The sequence below is a fragment of the Eutrigla gurnardus genome (genome assembly GCF_963514095.1).
Source record: "Eutrigla gurnardus genome assembly, chromosome: 10".
Taxonomy (NCBI): Eukaryota; Metazoa; Chordata; class Actinopteri; order Perciformes; family Triglidae; genus Eutrigla; species Eutrigla gurnardus.
The window spans coordinates 17985949-18010074 of record NC_139924.1 but is presented as its reverse complement, the minus strand read 5'-3'; the positions used below and the strand labels follow the sequence as shown (position 1 = coordinate 18010074).

The 24126-nt window shown below is 43.5% G+C and overlaps 1 protein-coding gene across 1 annotated transcript in view; it reads left to right on the top strand.

Moving 5' to 3' along the window:
• clmpb (CXADR like membrane protein b) overlaps positions 1–22892 on the top strand; it is a 61337-nt gene extending 38445 nt beyond the window's left edge. The window contains exons 2-7 of the mRNA XM_084019654.1: positions 6241–6392; positions 10780–10984; positions 13398–13568; positions 14917–15039; positions 15472–15613; positions 17562–22892. Coding sequence (XP_083875780.1) covers positions 6241–6392; positions 10780–10984; positions 13398–13568; positions 14917–15039; positions 15472–15613; positions 17562–17895 — 1127 coding nt within the window. The 3' untranslated portion in view covers positions 17896–22892. The remainder of the gene's footprint in view (positions 1–6240; positions 6393–10779; positions 10985–13397; positions 13569–14916; positions 15040–15471; positions 15614–17561) is intronic.
• The last annotated feature ends 1234 nt before the right edge of the window (positions 22893–24126 follow it).

The following is a 24126-nucleotide window of genomic DNA, read 5'->3' as shown; positions in this document are numbered from 1 at the left end:
CGCTCATGCAGAACAAAATGAATGTGCTCACACGCTGGTCTGTTTAGGCTCCGCCAGATGTTGGGTGGATCCATTTCTGTAGAAAAAGAGAGAGGTCACCGTCCAAGCCCCGTTTAACTGAAGCGTGTTATCTGGTGCAAAACAGACCATTTGACATTTGGACCTTGTTCAGTCTGAACACATTAAAATGAAGGGAAAATGTCTCGAATGGTGTTTTTTTTTCAAGTCAAATGTAACCCTTTAAATGGTTTAACGCCACGCAAGCTTCTGCAGATTATTCTGCAAGTCAGGCCGAAGTCTCTAAGATGCCTTGCTGTAATTAACATTTTTAAATGGGGACCATCCTTCCAAAGTGATGAATTGGTTTTTAATGTTAAACTTCAAGCCAATGACAATCACAGGGTTTTTTTTTTGTTGCTAGAGACAAGAGTTCTAAGTCTGCTGCTTGTCACTCTTTCCACTCGGTCACGCGGCTGTAGCTGTGGGTTTTTTTGTATTTACAAAAGCCGGATAAGGTGGAAAGAATGACAAGTCAGGCCGCCCAATATAAAGTGAAGTGCTTTCATTTTGAATGTGAATGTATTTCTGGAGTTTTTGGAAGGAGACCGATCCAGTAAACTTGAACAAAGATGGTAAAAGCAAGCAGTATGTGTCGTACGGCTCCGTGAACACATTAGAACTAAAGTGTCGCCCGTTCATGAGATCTCTGTGCTCTTCGGATTCAGGCTATTATGGAGTGGCCGTAGCATCTTGGACAGCTACACCCATGGGTGCGGGTGACCAGATGTAGCATTGATAAGATGTGTATAGCACTGTCAGCAGGTTTTGCTTCCCTCCCTCTGGTTCCCCAGAAGCAAAACCACTTCTCCCTTCACTTCCTTATTTTTTTGGGAGAGAAAATGCAGAATACTTTTGGGGAATTAAAAGTGCTTGTTGCAAAACTAATTTCGGATCTATTCCTGGGATCTGTCAGCGGGGCGGCATCCCTTTCGCTCCACGTGACAGCAATGTTCAGGCCATGAAAGAGATGCTAATGAAGGCGATAAGAGCGGCACGAGGTGAACATTTACCACAGGGCCTTACATTATTCAGACCTCATCTCCTGTTTCCACCATTTCCATTGGTCCTACCTTTCTTTTCCCATCCACCTTCCCCCCTCCAGGTGCAGGGGATTATCGTGGAAATGATTCCATTGCTTCTTTTAGTCCTCAACCATTACAGCTCCAGCCAGACTTCTTAGAAACCCCTCTTCAAGGATGAACATGAACAAGAAGGCCCCCACTTTCATGATCCAGATGACTCACCCCTCAAGTGACCCTCATGCGCTACAAATAGTGGAAATAAATGGGTGACACTCTCAAGCGAAATAGCATAATCAATTGGCGAGCCTCTTTTGAGGTACTGTACATGGTAATACAGCGTTGCCTATATAGTTGCCCAACGTGATTACTGATGCATTTAAATAGGAATACACAGAGGATTGTGTCTGAAAACAAAATATTGCGATTTGGGCAACAGTGTAGTTACTGTCTCATAATGAGAAATGATATATATATATAATTGTCATGTCTTATTTAAATTATTCCAGAACTGCTTATAAGCTATCGCTAATTAGCAAGCTATTTTAGCAAGTTAGCTCTTATTTGTTTCCTTACTCTATGACTCTATGTACCTTATTGTAAAGTGTACCAGACGAAACCTTTAGTCAGCAGAAGGGAACGTCGGTCGCAGGGTGTAAGACGAGGAGGATTATGGGATTTTATCCCTTCAAAGAGTCAGCCTCTAGTCAGGGTAAAAAAAAAAGCAGCCCCTTTGATTTTCACACAAGCAATATATTCACTAGTTGGACCTTGAAACTACAAGGAGACTAGTGTAGTGTACCGTATGCAAAACATGTGTTTTAATAGGGCATGATGACTTGGTACATTTAAAGCGACGTACCCCTTAAGAAGCTGTAATTAAAAAGGGAGCGGCGGCTGTATGAATAAAGGACTCGCACAGTGTGCATGGGAGGTTGTTTTTGTAGGCGCTCAGATTGCGTTAACAACTGGAGGCGACCTCGACCTTGTCCGTTGGCATCAGAAGATTTCTTTTGGCTTTTCCGTCTTGAAATCCATAAAGATGTCAGGAAAAGGGGAAAGGACAAGACGTAACCTACTACATGTGATTCTCTGTGCTACATTGGTGGTATTTGTAGCTATGTGTTTGGCATTTGATTTGCCAATTCAGGTCACACAAGAATGCTGTAGTATCGGTGGGGGCGGTGAGTATTTCCCTGTTGTCTCATCAGCCCCTTGCTCCTCTCAGCATGTCCCAATTCAGCTAAAAGCTAGCTTTGCATCTGCAATAAAAAATGGGAGTTAGATGTTCTGGTTAGATGCAAAAAGTCCTATATTTTAGAGAATTTATAGAGGTCATTTCTTAACATCTTAAGGCTCTTTCTCTTGCATTTAATCCTGTTCTTCAATAAACCTGTAACAGACAAGCAGTTCTTATACAGATTGACAGAGTTTGGACATGTGTGTTACTTTAGCCTGCAACACTGAAGCTGTACAGATTACTCAAATGTGGGTAATGCGCCGAGGTGCCGGTTACTGTCTGCAAAAAAATAGTCCCTAGGTTTTGTGTTATGTAGGCTACATAGGCAGCATGTGTTCGCATAAAGCATGCCTCATACACAGCGGCAGACACAGAAAATGTGGATGGTGTGAATGCACATAATAGGGAATTGTCTGCAGAATTAAACAGTGACAGCTCCGGTCTTACCCTCCTATTGTGCATCTGCTAACCTGCGTCTAAAACCATCTTTGTGGTGGTATAATCCATCCTGCCCACCGGTGACTTACATTAAGTGCTCAAAGTAAGGCATTGCAACATCTCTCCACCCCCACCCCCCCATCTCTCTCTGTCCCCCTCCCTTCTCTGATCTGCTCTGTTTGAGCACCAGAGGTCACAAGCTTTGGACGCAGCAAAGACCCCAGCCAGGCCAATGTGCTGACTGAGGGGATATGGAGCTTGACTTTGGGCAGTGTGAAAGATCCAGGCCTGCCTTGTTTGTCTGTCAGTCCATCTCACTGGCCACACTATAACACGATTGCAGGGCTCTGTAAGGCGGATTTACTGGAGCACAACTCCCCCTAGGGCCTTTTCATAGAAATGGGTTTCTCCATATTTCACCATAGCCTCTCTCCCTCTCTCTCTGTCTCTCTCTCTCTGTCTCTGTCTCTCTCTCTCTCTCTCCCTCCAAACCTCTGGTGTTAGCATCCGCTTTCATTTGTTAATTATGATATGCTTCTGTCCTTTCTTTCTGTGGGTAAGGATTGAACCTCGCCACAAATGAAAGCGTGACGCCGAGCGGCGCTGAGAAAAGCAGACACAAAGGCTCCAGAAAGAAGTATGGAGGACATGGAATATGGTGCCAGCTACCATATCACAAGTCCTCTCCACATTTATCTCCCCCGCGAGATGGCCATGTTTATTCAGATGGCCTTTTCCCGTGTCCTTATGGAATCTCATAAAGACATGTGAGTGCATGCACAGCACTGCGCACCAGCAGCGTTATCGCTGGTTTAAGCTGATACGTTTTCACAGTTTTTAGTCTTTCTCGGTCACCTTGCTGCACATTAAAAGCCAAGGTCGTACACCTAAACCGGACTGACCAAACAATTTTTCATACTGTGTGTGCATAGCTGCCACAGCGATGAATTCTGCCGTGTCTCACAGTCGGTGTTGACACAAACGGTGGGGTCTTGCAGTCCAACCGTCCCAGCTGTGCACACGGTAAATGAGGCCAATCCCAATGCAAACGCACATGAAGGCGAGCTTATTTTGGGAGCACTGTGTCATTCATTCCGCAGCACAAAAGCCATTCTGCAAGACCATAAATAAGTGGGGAAAGTGGGGAGCAGCAACTGTATACCAACCAACAATACCCATTTTGATTTTGTCTGCCAACTCTTTCTGACATGAACTAAGACAATTTTCCTTCCGTCACAGATACAGCACATTGACTGCCTTTTTTTTCTCCTGTAAAATACATACAATTAACAGCACTCACATCTTCATTGTAGGGTGACAAAGAGCATTTTTGATTACAGTGATGCCAAAGTTACTGAGCTGACCCCAGTCATTGTTTAAAGGTCAATTTAAAGTCAGCTCATAGAAAGTCTAATGCTTTGTGTGAAGAAAAAGATTGAAATGCCCTGTCGGCCCGGCCTATCTATCTTTGAGGTTAACTCTTCCATTTACAGTCTAGTTGAAGCGGTAGGCAGTTAAGTAGGAGGTGGGAGGTGAGAAAAGAAGCGGGGGAGCTCTTATCAGGCCTGCTACCGGGTGCTGGGTTCAGTCCAGGGCTGCCGATGGCTGTGAGAGCACTGATTACGGAGGTGAGCCTGAGGAGCTAAGGGGAGACGATGGGCACAGGTCTCCCAGCAGACCCCTATACCACCATCAAGCTTTAACTCGCACCATTAGGTCCAACCAACTGCACACACACCGATCGTCTGACAATTCTCCCTCGCCACAAAACTCCCTCTCGCTCTCTTCTGACATCTGAACTAATATCAGTGGGGAGCCCACAAGATAAATGACCCTGCAAATGCCGCATTAAAAAGTCATAAACGGGGATATCTTTGGGGCCCTGACGCTCCTCGGTTAGGAGGGGGTGGCCCTTGTTTTTCTGCTGACTAACAACTTGAACTGAACAGGTGGTCCAATGGAGCAGAAGGACCTCAACAACAAACCCTGCCAAATGGACACACAAACACTCAAACACAGCCACGAAGTGCCCTCTCCCTGTCCAACTGGTGAACGGCAACGGGGAATCCTTACAGGCATTGGGACTCGCAAAGTAGAGAGGGAGCTTTTAACAAAACTTGAATAACTGCTGAAATCAGGATGATGTCATCCGTTTGACTGAAGCTCCCTCGGAAGAAGCCGTTTTGTGTGTGCTCCTCTGTGTCCTGCGTCAGCACTGACTCATTGGTTTCAGAGCACAGAGCTGACATTTTCATTGGCCTAGAGATCACGCATGGGGCAGGGTGTTGGCTCCTTTGAGGGCAGACCGGTCAACAAGTGGACAGGCGCCCGGCGAATGCTGATGCGTTCACAGGCCACATTTGGCTCTGAATCACTCCACCGCAGACACGACACCTGTTAATGTGCATCGTTTTTTTTTCCCTTTTTTCCCCTCAGTGCGTGTCCCTGACTATAATTTGTATTTATTCTGTGCAAACAAAAGTAAATATTGAGCCTTCGAGCTATTAAGCAGCATGATAATGAAAAGGAGATGTAACAATATTTACACGCTCAGTATCCCCAGGAGCTATTGGCTCGTTCAGCAATTAAACGAGAGGCAGGTAGTTAAGTTAAATGTTGTAGCCCAAAAATATCTGTCACATTTGAGTGTGTGAACACAGTGGCACTCTGCCGTATCATGTCTTACTACTAGGTTGAAGGAGTTGGCTATCTCAGCAGCGCTCCACCCCCTCTGGACACACACAAAACACACACACACACTCACCAACACCATCCACAGTTTCAGCTTCCAGCAAAACCCCCCTGTGACGCCTCTGGCTAATTCCACTCAAGCCCGCCGGGCTGTCCAGCGTCCTCCAATAAATTAGCCTCGCTGCTCCCCCACTGAGACACAGGCCCTGACAGTCTGGCCGGTGCCCAAAGGCACTCCCTTGTGCACACAATCATAATTATTGCTGCTTTTTACTGCAACCCAAGTTCGTCACTGAGACTGTGGGATATTTTGTGTGTGTGTGTGTGTGTGTGTGTGTGTGTCTGTGTGTGTGTGCTTCTCTTGGTATGATTGTGTATTCCTGTGGATATGTTATATCTAAATCCCATTTTCATAATAGAATAGAAAAAAACTAAAAGGACTAGTATGACAAATTTTTTGAAATTCAAGTCTCTAAGTCTCTTCGGTTCACTTCCCCTCATCATAACTGTTCTGCCTGACCTCCAATGCCTAACTCTTTCCTGTAAAAAGAATCCCCTCTGCTCAGTGTCCGGGTGTGACGTATCGGCGCATCTGTCAGATAGCGATTGGGATTCTGGGTCATGTCTCTCACCGCGTTCCCCCGTCTCAATTTCCTCCATCGGCATGGTTTTGCTTCCTATCTGCAGCATCTGCCTCTCGTCTCAAGTTTGGATCGAGCAAATGCCCCCCACCTGACATCTTTCTATGTCTCCCCCCCCCCCCTCCCAAATCCCCACCTTTCTCTTCCTCAGCTCTCTTCAGCCTGCTGACAGTGGGAGCCCAGACGGAGATGAAGAAGGTCGTTGGGGACAATGCCACCTTACCATGCCACCACCAGTTCCCGTCGTCCAACTCCCTCGACATTGAGTGGCTACTGCAAAAACCAAACTCCAAACAGAAAGTGGTGAGATGAGATTTCTTGTTCTTTTTGGGGTTTTTTGTTTGTTTTTTTAACACATTCATTCAAATGACTGTAAAAAAAACTGTAATGCTTCTTTAACTATTCATTGCCTCTTCAGATGTTTAAAAAGTACAAATGTTTTGTGCTTCAAGCTGAATGGAAACACAACAACTTGAAAACTTTTGATGGCAAGCAATTGACAGGTCGCTACCACGGCGTCGCTACCATGGCGTCGCTACCACGGCGTCGCTACCACGGCGTCGCTACCAGTCGCTACCACGGCCTGGCTACTGTTGCTACCATGCTATCAATGCAGTTAGCTACTAAGATTACTTTAACACATAGCTGTAAAAGTTTTCCTCAACTTATGGGAGTGGACTTTGTTAACAGCTTCTCTCCAGATGGAGCCAGATGCGATAAGGTTGATGCTCTGCAGCTTGTGTTCGTCAGATCCGTCCATCGCTCCTCCGCAGTCCAAATATGGTCATTTCTGTTTCCCAGTTGCAAAATTGACTACGTCCACTTCTTACAGTTTATGCTTCAAATCCTGGAGACCTACTACTGCTGTATTTTATGTTCTCCTCCTCTTTCTTTCCCTCTACCTCCCTCCCTTCTGTCACTCATCCACTTTTTTATGTAGCTCCTATCGTTCCTGCGTGAGATGCTTTTGCTTATTGATTTCCTACAGGAGCCATAAGAGTTGCACATTAACTCAATGCCAAGTTACTGTTGCACTTCAAGCTTTAGTGCCTTTCACAGAGGAGCAATCGTGCCCCAGAATGTTCCCCAAGTCACAACCTTGGTCCCCTTTTCTACAGAATGATAAGGCACAAACACTATTGCTGTAAGCTCGGTATCGTACCTAACAGTAACCTTAAGAACTAGCTAGAAACCGCTAACTCCAGTCAATGTTGGCTAACAGACGGGGCAGCATTGCTGCAGTATTTCTCCATAAAACAAGCTTCAGTGGAGACTTCGGGTTCTCTAGAGATTTTGCTTCACGCTGCTTTGCCAACACACAACTGATGTGAGGCAGCACACGCACTCCCTCAAGCTCTAAACAAGGCAAACGGCTTTCCGAAATGCCAGCTCACGGAAATGAAGGCAGTTTACGCTGCATATCTGTCACTCTAGTCTTGCTTTCTCTGCAAGTTGCGATACTCGTTTTTTTACCCACTGGTTATAAAGGCTTCGTATCCTGAGAATGAATTACCATTGAGCATATTAAGCATCTGCTGCAATCTACTTGTCTTTGAAATTGTTTACTTTAGTGAAATACACAATTTGCGTAATTACATTGCGTGTTAGAAAATGCTCTGCAGTAATTACAGTGACACTTCTGTGGGTTTTTCCTACACAAAACATGAAATCAGCAGAAATCAGTAAAAGTAGGCCTACAACTATTCCGTACTAAGTAAAGCATCAACTGGCTGAGAGTCTTATAGCCTTGCTTGGTTTTGTTTCTCAGAGCCGCTGAGATGTTTTTTGGTATAGTTTCACTGGTTTTGATTCATTGCCTTTCTTCACCCAAATTCAGCGTTGTATCTGATGACAGACAGAGCGTAAAATCTCGCTGTCTTCCTGTCGGAAGAAAGATATTTCTTCTCTCTTTCAGACTCGTTTGTTCATGCACTGATGTGTTGGTTAGCATACAGAATTGTGAGAAAAGAAAAGAAAAGGAGCGTGCGGAGGGGGAAACAGAGAGGCTCCGAACGAGAGAAAGGGGAAAACATGTGTCTTGTGCTTTGATGATTCGGGGGGGGGGGGGGGCACATTGCAATGAATATTTAACGGGAAGATAACATTGAAGGCGCCATTAATTAAAATCAAACGTCTGAAAATTTGATTAGGAAAGAGACTGTGCCTCTAGGTGAATGAATAAATCATCCTTTTGTTCTGCTGGAAAGCCATGTTGAGAGGGAAACAGCATCTTGTCAACATTTAGCTTCTGTTAGCAAATGTACAGGCTACATGTGTTAAGGACACAGAGGGGCTACTGACGTTTCGAAAATCATCTACATTCATCAAGATGAATAATAAAGACTTTGGTTTCTACTGCGCTATAAATAAAGTCACTCAAATCACTGGTAGTTACCATAGCCACAGTCGGCACAGACCTGGTAGGATGTCATTTTCCAAAAAAACTATGAAAGTAAGCCGCCTAAGCGGAAGAAAATTCAGAATTGCTGCCCTTCCAGCACACAGTTTTGATTATCAGCTTTCTTTATTGGCATTTATAACCAGGACAATTATGACCCACTGAGCTGATGAATATTCATTAAAAGTAGAGTGGAGAGAGTCTCCAACAATGTGAAATATGTGTATTTTTTCTGCATTTCTTCTTACTCTTACTATTCAGATGACTATATTAACAGCTTGAAACAAAAATCTCTTGTTTTTTTTACACAAAGATATAATGTCAATCTAACATTTTTGCCACACGCATACAGTCAAAATCCCGGTTCTTATACACTCAACATGTTTCATCTAATTGCTGCTCACACGTTCAAAAGACTAAGCAGGTAGAGGCGCTCCATTTCCAAAATACCTCATTTTAAATTTGGAGTATGTCAACAGCCTGTGGCCATTTTTCAAAATCCTTCTTTAATTCCTCACACTCACTCACAATCGGTACGTGTTGAGAGTCCACCCAGACATGACCAGAGGCACGAATGCACATCCACTTGTGGTGTATACTTATGTGTGTGCGAGGAATAAATGAGTTCATGAAGGCAACAGAAGTGTGCCTGCAGGCGGGTGCTTTTTTTCAAATATGTCTCGCTTTGTTTAGGTGCCAGCGTCGTGTCGCTCTGTGCCTGTAGCTGTGGCACGGTAATGTATGCTTGCATTCAGAGTGCGTTTCCTCTCTGCATTTGCTTGGAAGCGACTTTGTGTGGGCAGGTCTGTGTGTGTGCGCGTATGTGTGCACACTTGTGTAAATGGCCAGTCGTCACCTGTGATCACAGCAGGTGCCCCGGTTTCTTAGGCACTGATGCGCTGTGGCACCAGCATTTAGCAGTCCCCATCTGCAGGCTCTCACTTGCCCTGAGTAATAGGCCACTGTGACAGCTGTGTTTGTTTGTGTTAGCGGATGTGGATGGAGAGAGAGGGAAAGAGAAACAAGAAGAGTATATAGAAATAAGCCATACAAAGACATAAACAGGCAGGGAAGGGAAAATCAAAGCTTCCCAGTTCAGGTTTACAGATTCTCGATGTCTTCAATGAAGTTTCAAATCATCCAGATTTTTCCTTTGAAGACCAAGTCTTTGCAGACATCAATGAACCTTGTGCTAAAAATACATGAAAAAGGAGAAAGGGGAAATAGCGTAACACAAACATCTTTTTCTGTGTCAGCCTAATTTTAGTTACTTTCAAAGTTCACACTAGAACTGAATGTTGTTTATCTTGTCTTTTTATATTTTGTCGTGATATGGAGTAAGTCATATACAATACAGATGGCAATACTGCAGTTTTCCTGGCTGTTTATTGTGAACACTAAATGGAGAGATCCAGAGGCCCACAGGGTCATGGCACTGCCCAGCTAGCCAACATGCTAATGTATGCTAATTCTCTGATGGAGCACTATACGCTCACAATAGCATAATGCACTCAGTTTATGCAATGCTGAAAAACTTGGCGGCATGATTGTAGGATAACATTATCACATAATTGAACAAAAGAATAAATGTTTATTTGGTGAAGACTGAAATAATTTGCAGGAAGCGTGGCAAAACAAATTAAACTTATTAAAGTGCTTTAAAGTAGCATGGATAAGTTTGCCCAAAATCTTGCTTGACTAATTAGCCTAATTTGTTCTTCTTTTATTGAAATCTGTGAAGTAAGTTGTTGTTTTTCTGCTAAATAACAAACTGTAGAAAAATAGTTTTCAAGCCTTATTTTTTCATTTTAATCGTTTATCTCAGCACAGGAATAGATTTTTATTTGGTCAATTTGACAGCTCGGCTCATAGTAGGGCATTAGGAGATAACGGCACTCACGGATAATCAGCTAAATGAACACTGGCAGGATACTGGCATTCCAGCAAATGCGTTCATTTGTGAAATATTATTTCCCGAGCGTTAATTAAAAAGTGATTGTTAACATTGTTACCCATTAGTGCTGGTATTCTGTTTTTCTCAACACCGTTCGCCCAGTCAGGGACGAGGTGGATAGGTTTCCGCTGTACGGTGATGGCAGGCTATGATATGAAAGCCTTATTTGGGGGATTGGTTGCTTTAATTAGATGAATACTGTCGTCACCAATGAAAATGTTGGTTTTGTGAGGTTCATGTGGAAGAGAAGAGGAGGAGGCAAAAGGAGCTTGTTGTTGAGTTTATGTAGAACTAGTAAACAATGTTAAATCTGACTTTCTTCTCTTCCATATATCCAGATCATTACCTTCTTTGGCGGCCAAGTGTACACCAATGAGGCGACGGGCAGTGAGGCCAGCCGCCTCTCCTTTGCTGGGGAGTACCTGGGTGGAGATGCCTCCCTGCTAATCAGCGATCTGCTGCTGACCGACTCCGGGGAATACTACTGCAAGGTCAAGACCGGGGGGAAGTACCACTGGAGCCAGGTCAACCTCATTGTGCTGGGTGAGTGTTGTCAGACACATTGCAATAGACACACACTCATTATGAAGAGACCCAAACCCATTTCTACACACACACACACACACGCAGAGAGAGACCTAATCACGGGATCATTAGCCTGGCACATTTCCTCCGTCATGCTGACTGTCCCTAATGATTGATTCAGACAGTGTGATTTGATTTTGCTCATGCTGTTTGGGTTCGTTTGGATTGGTTTGTTGATGAGGTGAGACCAGAAACATGCGGCTGGGTCTGGAAGAGCATGATTGATTGTGTTAGGGTCTGAGTTACATGGACAAGCATCGGGTTAAAGTCTTTATGTGGCTACATAGCATAGGCTAATGCATTTGTGTCCCCCCCTATGAGATCAAAGAGAAAACAGACCGTTGTTTGAAATACATTCGATAATGATATTTAGTTAAAAATGACATTGTAAAAGTAATCTGTCATCCATCTACAGATAAGCTTACAAGTCACATCTGAAGCTAAAACCCTGTTTTCATCTTCATGAGTTCCTTCTTTTTTGTTTTTCCTCATTAGCCCAATATGCAGTTGGTTTCTAAGTGGCTTAGCTCTACAACTAGCTCACTGGAAATATTTTTGTCTGCCTGCATGTTTCAAATAGCTCAACAACTCTGAAGGACAGAAAGCAAAAGGGGGAGCGGCTGCACCACAAAAAGCCAGCCACAAAGTCCAGCGGGAGGAGCAAGAGTGCTCTCGATGTCAGAAAAGCAGGCGATTTATTAAAACATCATGGGAGATTAGTTCAACCGGCGGTTATTGGTTTTCTAATGGAACAGTCTGTTAATCCTCTCGCGCTCACTCTCCTCTCTTCCATAAAGACATTTCAGTGAGTTAGTGCCTCAATTTTTACAAATTGCCCTCAGCTTTGCGGTGACACTTTCGATTTTGAGAGAGACGAACATTTGCATTTTCTCCTCCCGCTCCCCACGCTAAGATAATAGCTTGGCAGCTGAGCTGCTAGCTGGCTTGGCATGAGACGTTGTGTGAGCGTATGTGCTTGTGTGCACGCCAGGCTTTTTTTATGTGTGCCCCCAGTGGTTTCGTTTTTTTTGTTTGTGTTTTTGTGCAAGTGTGCACAGTAGCGCCCCGGATGCCTGCACTGTGCAGATATTTCTTTCCCTTTTCATTAAGTGTGTTTGTGTGGGGGCAAATAAAGGTGTGTTCATTTGTGTCCGAGGCTCCAACTGCCCCTGCTACAGTTAGGCCTAACTGACCCCGACAAAGCTACGAGCCATAACCTAACCTGACCCCTAACCACCGACTCTACATTTTAGCATCACAGCTACTTATACTTCAATATTGCTAATATGACAGCAGAGGAAAAACACTAAATAGATGTTTAAATTTAGCCCACCACTGATCTAAAAATAAATTACTTGGGAGGGAGAAAACAGTGAGCTGTTTTCCCGCTTTTATGGCTTTGCGGTGCCTCTCAGCGTGTATCTAAAGAGAGCAGCTGTACAGAGCTGAGCAGGCAGCAGCTATACTATACTGTGCCTCCAGCTACTGGACTGTGACCAAACCTCTGACCTGTGGAGAACATATTACCACAAGCGTCCACAGCCAGCTTTGGGGTCACATTGATCCGTTCCCTATGGGATTGTTGTTCTGTGCATCACCAGCTCAGAGAAATGAGTGTGATGCTAGATTCACCCTTATTAAAAATGGTTAATGACACCAGTAATGGATATAAACAGGCATATACAAATACATGTTACAATGTATTTTAAACATTTCAACTTTGACGCAACTTAACAAGCTTCTTATTATGGCACATTCATGCCTTTGCTCTTCATTTTATGTGGTGTTTTATTTTGAGCTGATCCTCTGGCTTTGGGCTGTTTCACTTGGCTTTACATTATGAAATAATTTGTGCAGACATGTTTTTTTTATTTTTATTTAAAGAGATTATCCATTTACTTGGAGAGTGAAATCATCACTAACCTAATCATTGACACTGAATGGAAAGGGGCTGTTGTGAAGTCATAGGACATTCTTTTTTCAGCTTTATTATTATTATTTTTTTTTAAATAAGAAATGTATCTATATTCCAATACAATCACACAGGCCACAGTTTCTCAACCATTGCCAGTGGAATAACTACAACGCCTGTTTTGATGGTGCCCCAGATTAATATTTGGTCTAGTATATCTGGCTAAGTAAAAGTTAACTTCATATCATAATATTAAATCATTATAATTTACATGTATAATAATACATTTGCCTTAGCTTGCTTTGCTCTGTTATTACATCACAATAAGTAAAAGGCATCTTTATGGTTGAACAACTCGATTTTACAAGTATATCTGTAGCGATGTGACCTAGAAGCATCACGTGTTTGTTTTTGGCACTTTCGTATCAGGATGTTTCTGATTCCCGTGCGTTCTTACAGTCAAACCTTCCAAGCCGAGGTGCTGGATGGATGGCAAACTCCTCCTGGAGGGCAGCGATGTCAAGCTGAGCTGCAAGTCCAGCGATGGCTCCGACCCCATCAACTACAAGTGGGAGCGAGTACTGGACAAAGGCAAGAGCCTGGGCAAGTTGCCAAACCTGGCACTGATAGGTAAGGAAAATAATTGGCACTACGCTGACACGCTGATTCATCATTCAAGCCCTCTGCAGAGAAATGCTATGAAGATTTATGTTCATATTAGCGATTTTTATAGGCTGCGTTTATCCAAGGAAGTGTTTTGCTGAGGACGCTGGCTTTCGGTCGTCTCCTCCCAACTACCCATTCATACATTTATAAAAAAAGGACACCTAAATCTGCCCAGTACTGCGACATTCTCCTGGTGTCCCTTGGAGCTGATACACCATATAATTAGCAGTTACAATGCTTTAATAAAGGGCACTTAGATGGGCACAAATTGTCCCAATTAGGCCACTGAGTCTGCATGCCTCTTCTTATCTTTAGACCAGTGCCAGTACCATCATCTAGAGCTAAAGACCACATTATGCATGCTACACTTTTTCTCCACAGGAAATCAAACAGAAAAACCGCCCTGTGAGTTCTACTTGTACTCTGTTGGGATGAGTTGTATAAATACACGAGTCCAGGCCGATACTGTCATCTGATGAAGATGTCCGTGACATTGAAATGTCAGCCCTGGCTCGAGTGAATTATACCTGCACGCATGGAGTCAGTGTAAACAATGTTTTTTTTGGATTATGTGTAAAGTGGAGAAAAACAAATGTAATACACAGAACTGGTCTGGCAGCTTGTGTTACATTCTTTATATAAAAAAAAATAAAAAAAACATTGGCTCGGTGGTAGCCCTGAGGCACACTTTGTGCGCATGGTGTGGATTCTGGCAGTCCTCTTGGATCATAACCAGGCTATATCTGCCTCTAAAAAAGCAACAGAGACGGTTTATAGCAGAAAGGCTAACGGTAGGGAAATTCTCCGCACTGTGTATTCTCTAAACCGGCGTAAACACCCCCCGGGTGCCGACCTTGCTGTCTCAGTTTTCTCTCCGGTGTTCAATTGGCATCTGCGATAGCACGTGCCCAGACAAAACCCTTCGAATTAATGACCTCCACCAAACAACACCTGTTCGGTCTAATTAGTTTTCATTGGACGATAACACACAGCGTCAACAGCCATTATTTATGGGGTCTGGTGAAAGGTAATATCACATGGTTGTCATTGGTGGGGATGACTTAATATCCCATGAGAATGTGGGATTCGCCTGTTCCTCTCTTCGAGTCCACCTCAGTGTGACGGGCCTCCTTCTTAAATAAACATTCCATCAATGTCTCTCTCCCCCTCTCTCTCTTTCCTCAACCATAAAACACATTTCATTTGTCTCACAAGTCCTGCAAATGTCACTGACATTGAAGATAAACATCACAGGAATGCGAAACACGACACGGCGGACACTTAAATGGTTCTTTATTTTTTGATTCCCCAGATCTCAAGAACCCAGAGCTCGTGACCCTGAGGAATCTCACCATGGACAGCACAGGAGTCTACAGGTGCACGGCGAGCAACGACGTGGGGGAGGAAAACTGCACCATCGAGGTCACCATGCAACGTGAGTTTTGGGGAGCGAAGGGAGAGTCAACCTCGCAGCGTTCACCTCACACCAAACTGCCACACTGATTGATGGTTATTGTTTCATATGCAGCTGGAAACACATTTGTCCCCCTCCCCCTCCACACTCTTCCTTCCAGTGGTCTAACACTATAGGGGCCACGCTAATCTTAAACTGGTGGCTACTGGTCACCACCTATGCTCCAACAGTTCTGTTTCACTGTCACACTAACACATTCCCTGAGGGGCCCGTGACGGTTGGGGTCATGTGTCGAGAAAGTGACACGTAGCAGAAACGGTTTGATAGCCCTGGTGTTCAATGGAATGTGGGGCACAAATGTAGGGAGTGTTGAGGTATTTTCAGTGATGAACGATGAATAATATGTGACAGCAAGTGACTCATCGCTCTTCACTTCCTCTTCTCCGTTCACAGACGTGAGGGACGTGGGCAAGGTAGCAGGTGCAGTGGTGGGAATATCCCTCGGTGTCCTCATTGTCATATTAATCATCTGGCTCGTCTTCCGGAAGAAAGAGAAAAAGAAGTACGAGGAGGAGGAGACTCCAAATGAGATCAGGTTTAAAGCATCCTCTTTTATTCCATGACTGGTTCATGTTTTCTTTTTTTGTGCTATTATTCTAGGTTAAAGGCATGCTGACATGTTTAAATTGTATCATGAGTTGACCTGAGTGTGGGTGCTACGTTTCGGTGATGACTGGCAGCAGTGAGGTAACCATCACATGCACTAAAAGCATGTATGACAAAACAGGAAGGAGTTGGAATAATCACACACACAGAGGGATGGCGACTTCATTCTCTGCTTATGAAGACATTACTCCACTATATATCTACATCAATGCTCTGAAAGTCATATATTGCTCCTTTAAAGTTTTTATGTCTCTTGCCGTTTTAAGCACGTTACTGCCCTAGACTAGAATGAAGTAATGCCTTAGAAATAAAGTGTGAAAGTAATTCATTGCATGTTTAACAATTTTAGTACACATTTGCAGGGAAATAAAATGGGATATAGGTTATTAGTAATTAATACACCCAAGTATTAAATGTGTCAAGTTGTTCCATGACTTTTTATTCTGAATACATTATAGACTGAAAAAGTAAGTCAAATGCCTGTAGGGAATCCTAGAATTGGATTGTGAATGCTAGTATCATGCAACATGCCTCGGAAACGCAGGCATCGAGTTCATATTGAGCTGCAGTTCAGCTGAACACACGACTTGGGTTGAGCAATAGTACTGATCACAGCACACAGCTGTGCATTAACCTGCGTGTTTTAACCCCTAAGCACCAGCAAGTCAAACTGAAAACATTCTAAACCGCAGCGAGCAAGTTAAATACTAACTCACACAGCAACAGCCCGTGTATGTGTTTGCTGTCTACCTGCCTGCCTGCCTGTGTGTGTGTGTGTGTGGTTGTGTCTAAAAATAAAAACAACTACAAGGTCAAGTGTTCATCGATTATCTTTTAAGAGCCTTCTTTTCACACCTGTGTGTGTGTGTGTGTGTGTGTGTGTGTGTGTGTGTGTGTGTGTGTGTGTGTGTGTGTGTGTGTGTGTGTGTGTGTGTGTGTGTGTGTGTGTGTGTGTACTGAGGAATCACACTCGTGTTTCCTCCTCAGCCTGTGTGCAATGGTGGACCCCTGTGGGCCGCTAATGACACTTGTAAAAGCAACAGCATTATTCTGTGACAGACCGAAGCCGCTGCAGGTGCATACTTGCTGATGTAACAATGCATAATGCAGAATGGCTGAGGGACAGCTTTAAGTAAATAATGTAGATCGTGGTGAAGTGTTTTTCTGTTTTTATACCATGTTTAGAGTCTGAGCCTTTCCACTCATATGCAGAACCAGACGTACCAGCTTTAGTGATGCACATCTCCTGGGTGTGGGTTCAGAACCTGCTGTTTAAAATGTTAAAGAACCATCTCTGGTGTGTCTGTAGCGTGCAGCCAACGAGAGGTTTCTATTCCTGACTTTCTGTAGGGAATATATAAGTCTTATATCAACAGGACAATATTACCTGCTGACTTAGCCTTGCAGCCCACGCACCCTGGTGACCTGGTGACAGTGATTTATAATAACTGCAAAGATCCTCCGCACTTTCAATACCATCCAAGTAACAAAAACAGCACAAATTACTTTATTTCCGACAATTGAAGCTACTGTCAATTTTAAGTGTTTGTTTTCTTGCCTGCTCTTCTGTGTGATTTTATAAATGTTTTTTATCTCCTTCTGTCTTGAAAGTAGAATTACAAAGGAAAGTCTCAATGTGTTCTCTGCAATAAACATTTTTTCTCCAATTCAACAATTTTATCTGGGGAACTAGTGATTTCAGCAGATTTCATTATTCTATGAAAATGTGTTTCACAAAACTCAGAAGCTGGGAGGGGGGGTCTCATGAATTACACAAGGTACCCATGTAACACTGGTCCCATGTGAATAGCATCTTAGAATGGTGTGTGTTTATAAATGGACTCATCATTGTTTGGTGTGTGTGTTTCTAACCACAGGGAGGATGCGGAGGCTCCCAAGGCCAAGCTGGTGAAGCCCAACTCCCTTTCCTCGTCCCGCTCCGGCAGCTCCCGCTCCGGTGCTTCGTCCACCCAGTCCATGGTGCACAACAGCGCCCAGCGTGGTCACCGCCCCCGCCCACCTGCTGTAGCAGCTCTCAAGGAAAATGGACAACCTCCAGGCTTCCCTCAGTCCCCTCCGGCCTACACTTCAGTGGTGCCCAAGACCCCTGAGCCCCCCGCCACTCCCAAATTCAACTCCAGGAACATGTCTGGGCCCACACCCCCAACCCTCATGGTCCCCGCCCAGACCAAGGCCTTTCAGACTGTGTAGGACTGAAAGCCCAACCGGTTCCTGCAGCCATGTGAGACTCCAAGCCCAGCCCAACCCCTATAGCTCCCCTTTCAAAGACTAAGACTCTTCCATAATCAAAGAAGTGCAACTAGTTAAAAGGATGTAATTAACAGAATCAATACTATAAGTCCAAAAGTACTTTTTAATGAATGCATACTTAAAAAGGGAAAATAAGACATGCTTGCCCCACTACTGAATTACATAAAACAACAAAACAAAAGAGAAAAAAAAAAAAACAAGACCTGAGACGCAACACTGTTTGTGTCTCGGGGCTGAAGGCAGAACTTGTTTCCTGAGTTCCTTCTTTTGGCTTTGGATGGCACAGGGAAGTACCATGTGCAGCGAGGTGAAAGGATCCCCCTACAGTGGCAGAGCTTTTTATTTATTCATCAAATCAAATGGTTAGGCATGCAGTGGAGAAGAAGAGGGAGGGGGAGGGGAACAGACAGTAAAGGCTGGATGAGAAAGTAGATCCAAATTCTGAGCCAGATACCAATGGAGTCATACAGCTTTTGAGCTTTTTTTTTGACAAATACAAGATGGATACAAGCAGGGCGGAAACAAGGAAGCGTATGAGAGTGTAAGACAGCTACTGATTTTTATTTTTTCCTCTGGGAGGAGGAGAAGGGGGGGCGTGGGGTGATTCTCCAATTCATGTCACCCTGCCCCGCCGACTCGCTGCCTCCAGCACCTGCTCTGAAACCACAAACCCCTTTTGCCTCCCATGGGCTGGGCCGATTGTGCCCATCCATGTGGACAGACACGGTGTGCGGCGTGTGCGTCATCTGCCTCAGTGCTCTCGGTCTTCCGTGCTCTCATAACGAACCCGTGAGAGACCACAGCGACCCTGAGACTCAGACTCAGCTGGCTCGCAAACAGCTCATCTGCTTTACCAATCAACGGGGGCAACTTCAGGTACGTGGATGAGGCATTGACAGTTGAGCGAATCGATGCAGTTAATACCCCTCTTCTACATCCTGTCTACATCAATGGACGCCCTTTTCTGGTACTGAATATCTTTCCTGAATAATTAAATAGTATGTATTAGGCCTATAGTGAGTAAATACTTTAAATATAGGGGATGAGCGTCTATGAGACCGGCTGGACTTTTTTTCCCCCTTTTTTTCAGATTTCCTGTGTTTCTTCTCTCTGAACAGGTTGTACAAGGGTGACAGACAGCTATATGTCCAATCATCCATATTAAGAAGTGCCACCAATCCCTAGGATGGGTCATTATTGTTGCTTTTTTCTTTTTCTTTTTTTATGCATTTTTACCTGCTACATTTCTGAACTGAAAACCAAAATCTGTCACCATGAATGTGTGATGTACAAAGATGGTGGATCCCATTATTTTCAGCTCCCTCCAAGGTACGGAATCAATATTTGAGCTGAGGCACAAAGAATTGACCTTGACGTTCAATTTTACAATTACTATGTCTGAATGGGAGCGAGGAGTATGATGCTAGAGACTTCAGCTGCGTAGGGTGTGTATGGTATCATTGTCAGTACTCTCCCTGGATCCATAACAATGGAGTGGCACTCGATTGCTGTCTCCGAATCACCGGGACCTGCTTGGTTATTGGTCGAGCTGTGCTATCAGCCAATTCCCCTTTTGTCGCTTCCTCAGACAGACCCTGTGCAGATTGATTGAAAGTATCTGGGGCGGGGTGGGGGAAAGGAACAAGTAGCCTATCAAGTGTGCCTTTGTAATCCCTCCTCTCTTCTGGTTTCTTTCTTTGTCCTTATCTTCAGCACACCAGTGGTTAAAAGTTTCTGTTCACATCCAGTTTTTGAGGGTCAACGGTTGCAAAATACTGAGAGGTACAACTCCACAAAACCTGCCTAGTTATAGCAGACGTGGGCTGGAGCACCAAGCAGAGCGAATTATCAGTGGTGAGAAAGCAATCTCATGCCATGGGACAATGTACTGTACATTCTGTAATCAGGCTTGTTTTATATTGTACATACAGATAGATATACGCACATGATGTCATTTAATTTAATAAATAAAGGTATGTGAGGGGAGATATACCCTTTACAAAAGTATCAAATGAGAAAAACCCAAAAGTGAATTTAAACCATGTGTTGTTGTTTTTTTTTGTACTCGTTTTGTGTGAACAAGGCGACGCCCCGTATTCTGATGTCACTTGACATGTTTTTAAATATTTGAACTTATAATCATGTGAAACAAATATTATATATGTATGTTATGGAAGGTAAAAGTGTAGGAAAAATAAAGCAAGCCTTGTCCAAATCAAGATAGCTTCACATAGCACCCAGATTCCGATGAGATGGTTTTATAGATCCTGTGAGGATAATTGATTCTGATTTTTGGTGACCCCGTGACCTTTTCCTGAGGCACCGCCATTGGGTCAAAATTTCCCTTTGACCAGATGTATCAGGCATTGATCTTGAAAAGTAACTGCCAGATTTCCATAAAAACTAGTATTTCTAGTCAACACATAGTGTGTATTTTTGGTGAACCCTGACCTTTAATCTGATTAACCATCCAGCTCAAATTTCCCCTTGGGAACAAAATCATATCAAAATGACGTTTTGTGAGCCTGTTCATACTGTCAGAGTAAAAAAGCTGTTTGTATTTGAATGACTCTCAGGATAAACTTAACGGCTCCACTACTGGTTCAAAGAAGAGCAAATTGTCAGTATATACAACACTTTTATTACCTAATAGTTTAGAAATGAATGTTGCTATTATCTCTGGGCCAGTAGTGAGGCTTTAGACTTGTTTCACTTCAAAAGCAAGTAAGATTTGTCACATAAAATGAAGTAATTCAACCTCAAATGTTCTGAAAACCAGTCAAAAGCACATGTGGTTTGACTTCACATGCGGGATTTCACATGTGACTTGTAACTTGTAAGGGGAAAAAAATGCCTTTTATATTCAGCTAGAGACAGCGGTTCATATATGAGCAGGGAAGCGTGTGTGTGTGTGTGTGTGTGTGGGTGTGGGTGTGTTTATGCGTGCATGCATGCATGTTTGTGAATGTGTGTGAGTGTGTCTGTGTGGGTGTGTGCATGTAAATTCCAGTATAAGCCCTTGGGCCACACCCACACATCCCCATGTTAGCCATTCATTGAGTGAGATGGATCCAGCCGGGCAAGGTAACCTCTATCCAAATTGATATGACTGCAGACTGGCAGTGTTTATTTTTCACTGACTTCTATGCCTGTTGAACTTTGCTTCACAGGCAGCAGTCATGTTTTTGCTTGGGGGGGGGGGAGACAAAGCATGTCCATAATTCATAATATTGTCAGCTCTGGAGGCCACTCTCTTGTACACTCTCTCCTTGCTCTTACTGTCTCTTAACATAGAATGCACTTGGCCCTGGGTGTACTGATGGTATCTCCAGGCACACACACACACACTCAAGAGTTGTATATACACACACATAAACAGGTACACAATGCACATTCAGGTCCGCACGGAAACACAGGTATGGGGTATATGCGCCAGCAAACACACACACACACACACACGGTTTGCACAAACAAAAGCCCAAACAGCAGTCCTTGTTATTTCTGCTCCTTCAGAATCAATTTGTTGGATCGAATGTCTGGAAGTATTATGACTGACTGATGGAACCAGGATACCAAACGCAGCATAGAAAGGGACACTTTACTCTGCATCACCCAGGGAACACACACACACACACACACACACAGCTACTGTAACAAAACACACACACACGCATGCAATCACACATGCACTCAGAAATACAGGCGCCACTATGCATCTTAACAATCTGGGTAGCATATGCTTCGAGACGTTTTCTTCCACGGGAATCTGCGAGAGTAACAGGATTGATTGTGAGGCTCTTACCATTGAAATCCGCCACAGATGAAAGTAGCAGCGGAGGTGGAGGACGGGATGCAAGTCTTCCAGCTGTTAAATTCCTCCACGCTTTTTTTGATTTGCTTTCCAAGCAACTCCAAGTCTCAGGTGGCAGATTCCCCCAGTTCATGAGCCCTCGCGTTGCATCTCTCCTCTCGCGTGCGCAGCTTTGTGCCGCTCGACAAAGTTGCGCTCTTTCCGACAAACGGAACTTTCGAGGCTTTACATTGTCACTTCAGCAGAGAGAGCGGAGGAGGGAAGACTCGACACACCTCGCAGTGTCAGCAGCACATCCAATATCATTCTTTTAAACCAGTAACCATCAGCACTATATAATGTCTTATTATCAACACTCAAAGGTGCAGTAAACATGAAATCATTAAATGGTAATTCTGTGTTATATGCTAGGAGTGTGAATCTCATGTAGCCACTATGTTTTATGTTCTATTAAGCGGTTTTATTTCTGACTGAAGCTGTTGAGCAGAGCAAAGTGGTGCCCGGACTCTGTGGTTTGGCCTTGTAAGTCAGTATAGGGGAATGTGATGTATCGTTACTTTTGAAAGAGGAGGTGAAGGGGCTCGTTAGTCAAGAAGGAAAGCAAAGGTACCTGCATGTCATAGGAGATCAAGCAGATGAACGGGAATGCTTTGCTTTGATGTAACATAAATGTATTTGACTAAAAATCGAGAAAAAAAGAAAAGAAAATCTACAATTGTAAATATATTCACAGAAAATTTTATGAAGCTTTATTTTTGTCTTATTCATTTTTGAATTTATCATCTATGTACTTTGCACTTTTTTTGTGTGCTATGCTCATCACCGGCCTGTGTGGGATCTGTGTGGTTGGCTGTTTCTCCTGGCTATATAGTTTGTTGATGTCAGGGGGAGACGAGCTCGGCGCAGCATCACTAAAGGGAAATGTAAGACACTTTCTGTTTTCTTTACTCTCATCTGTTTTTCTGCCGTGGCTTCTCTTTGGTTTTATAAAACAGTACAGAATTATTTGTTTGTTTGTTTGATGAAAACAATCCATGTAAATATCACAAGTAAAAAAATGTATATTTTTACGACTTCTGAGTTATTACTCTTTCATTTGCAAATAAAATATTCAATGACAACTTAATTGGTCTTGTGGCATCTTGATTTGGCCTCTTTTGGAAAGAATAAAATACAAAACAAGAATAACACGGCATTCCTGAGTGAGACAGACGTGTCACGCTCAGCTCAGGTATTTGTAATTATCATTTTTTTGACAACCTTTCCTTTGCAGCGGGTTTGGAAATACATTATTGTCTCTCCCCAATTTCCTCTGAGCTGATCTTGGTCTGTGTTGATGGGGGGTGACGAAAAAACACCTCAACAATTACTAAGTGTAGTGCCATGGCATTTAGTACAGAAGTTCATGGTCCCTAGATAGTAATCTTCTCTAGTGATCACCAAACCTTTCTTTCTGTGATCCTGTTTTTTTGTTCTGTGATTCCCCTCTAGTGCCATCAACAGTTACAATTTTGTCAAATACTTGGAAAAAACCTGGAAACAACTGAAACACTTGATCAGCTTCTGGTGTACTTTCTTTTAATACATAGACTGTATATAAGAAGTGGACATAGTCATTGTCCCCCAGTGGTCTACGGTTTTGAAGTTTCAAGTTTGACATTTTGGCCGACGCCAGCTTGGATTTTTTTTGCAACCAGTGAACCGATCTGACCATATCTGACCTGGATCTCAAGAACACAAGTGGCAGAGAGCGGCACCCCGAGCAGCAACCTTACTCCATCTGGCTCAAAGTAGTCTTAGTCACTAATTGCATTGGTAGTTTGGCAGCGACGGCACGACAATGACCTTTCAATCACGATAGCCACGCCCTAAAGCATACCCTGATTTATGCTTTATGTTTCTCTTAATGAGACCCTAATTTACAAGAGCAACAACAAGTCAATCCGACTCATTTTTGCAAACAGAATAGTCGCCCCCTGATGGCCAGTAGAGAGAATGCAAGTTTGATGCATTTCCGCATTGGATTCACTTTCCAGAAATCGGAGGTTGCTGATCGTATTTAGCGTACTTGCATGGTGAGCATATACATTATGTCTATACCAAACATTAGCATGTTAGCATTGTCATGCCACAATGGTAATGCTGATGTCCATTAAGCTCAAAGTGGTATTTGTTAGATATAAAGATATTATTTTAATGCCATTAATTGGCCAAAAAAAAAGAACCTAAAGACCCACAACGGTTCAACGTGATACCCCTTGCAACAAGGTCAGCACTATCTATTGACCTGTCAGCCACTTATTGACTGACATTTGCGTCCTCCCTCTGAAGAGTTCCTCTCATGTTGACATTCTATTGAA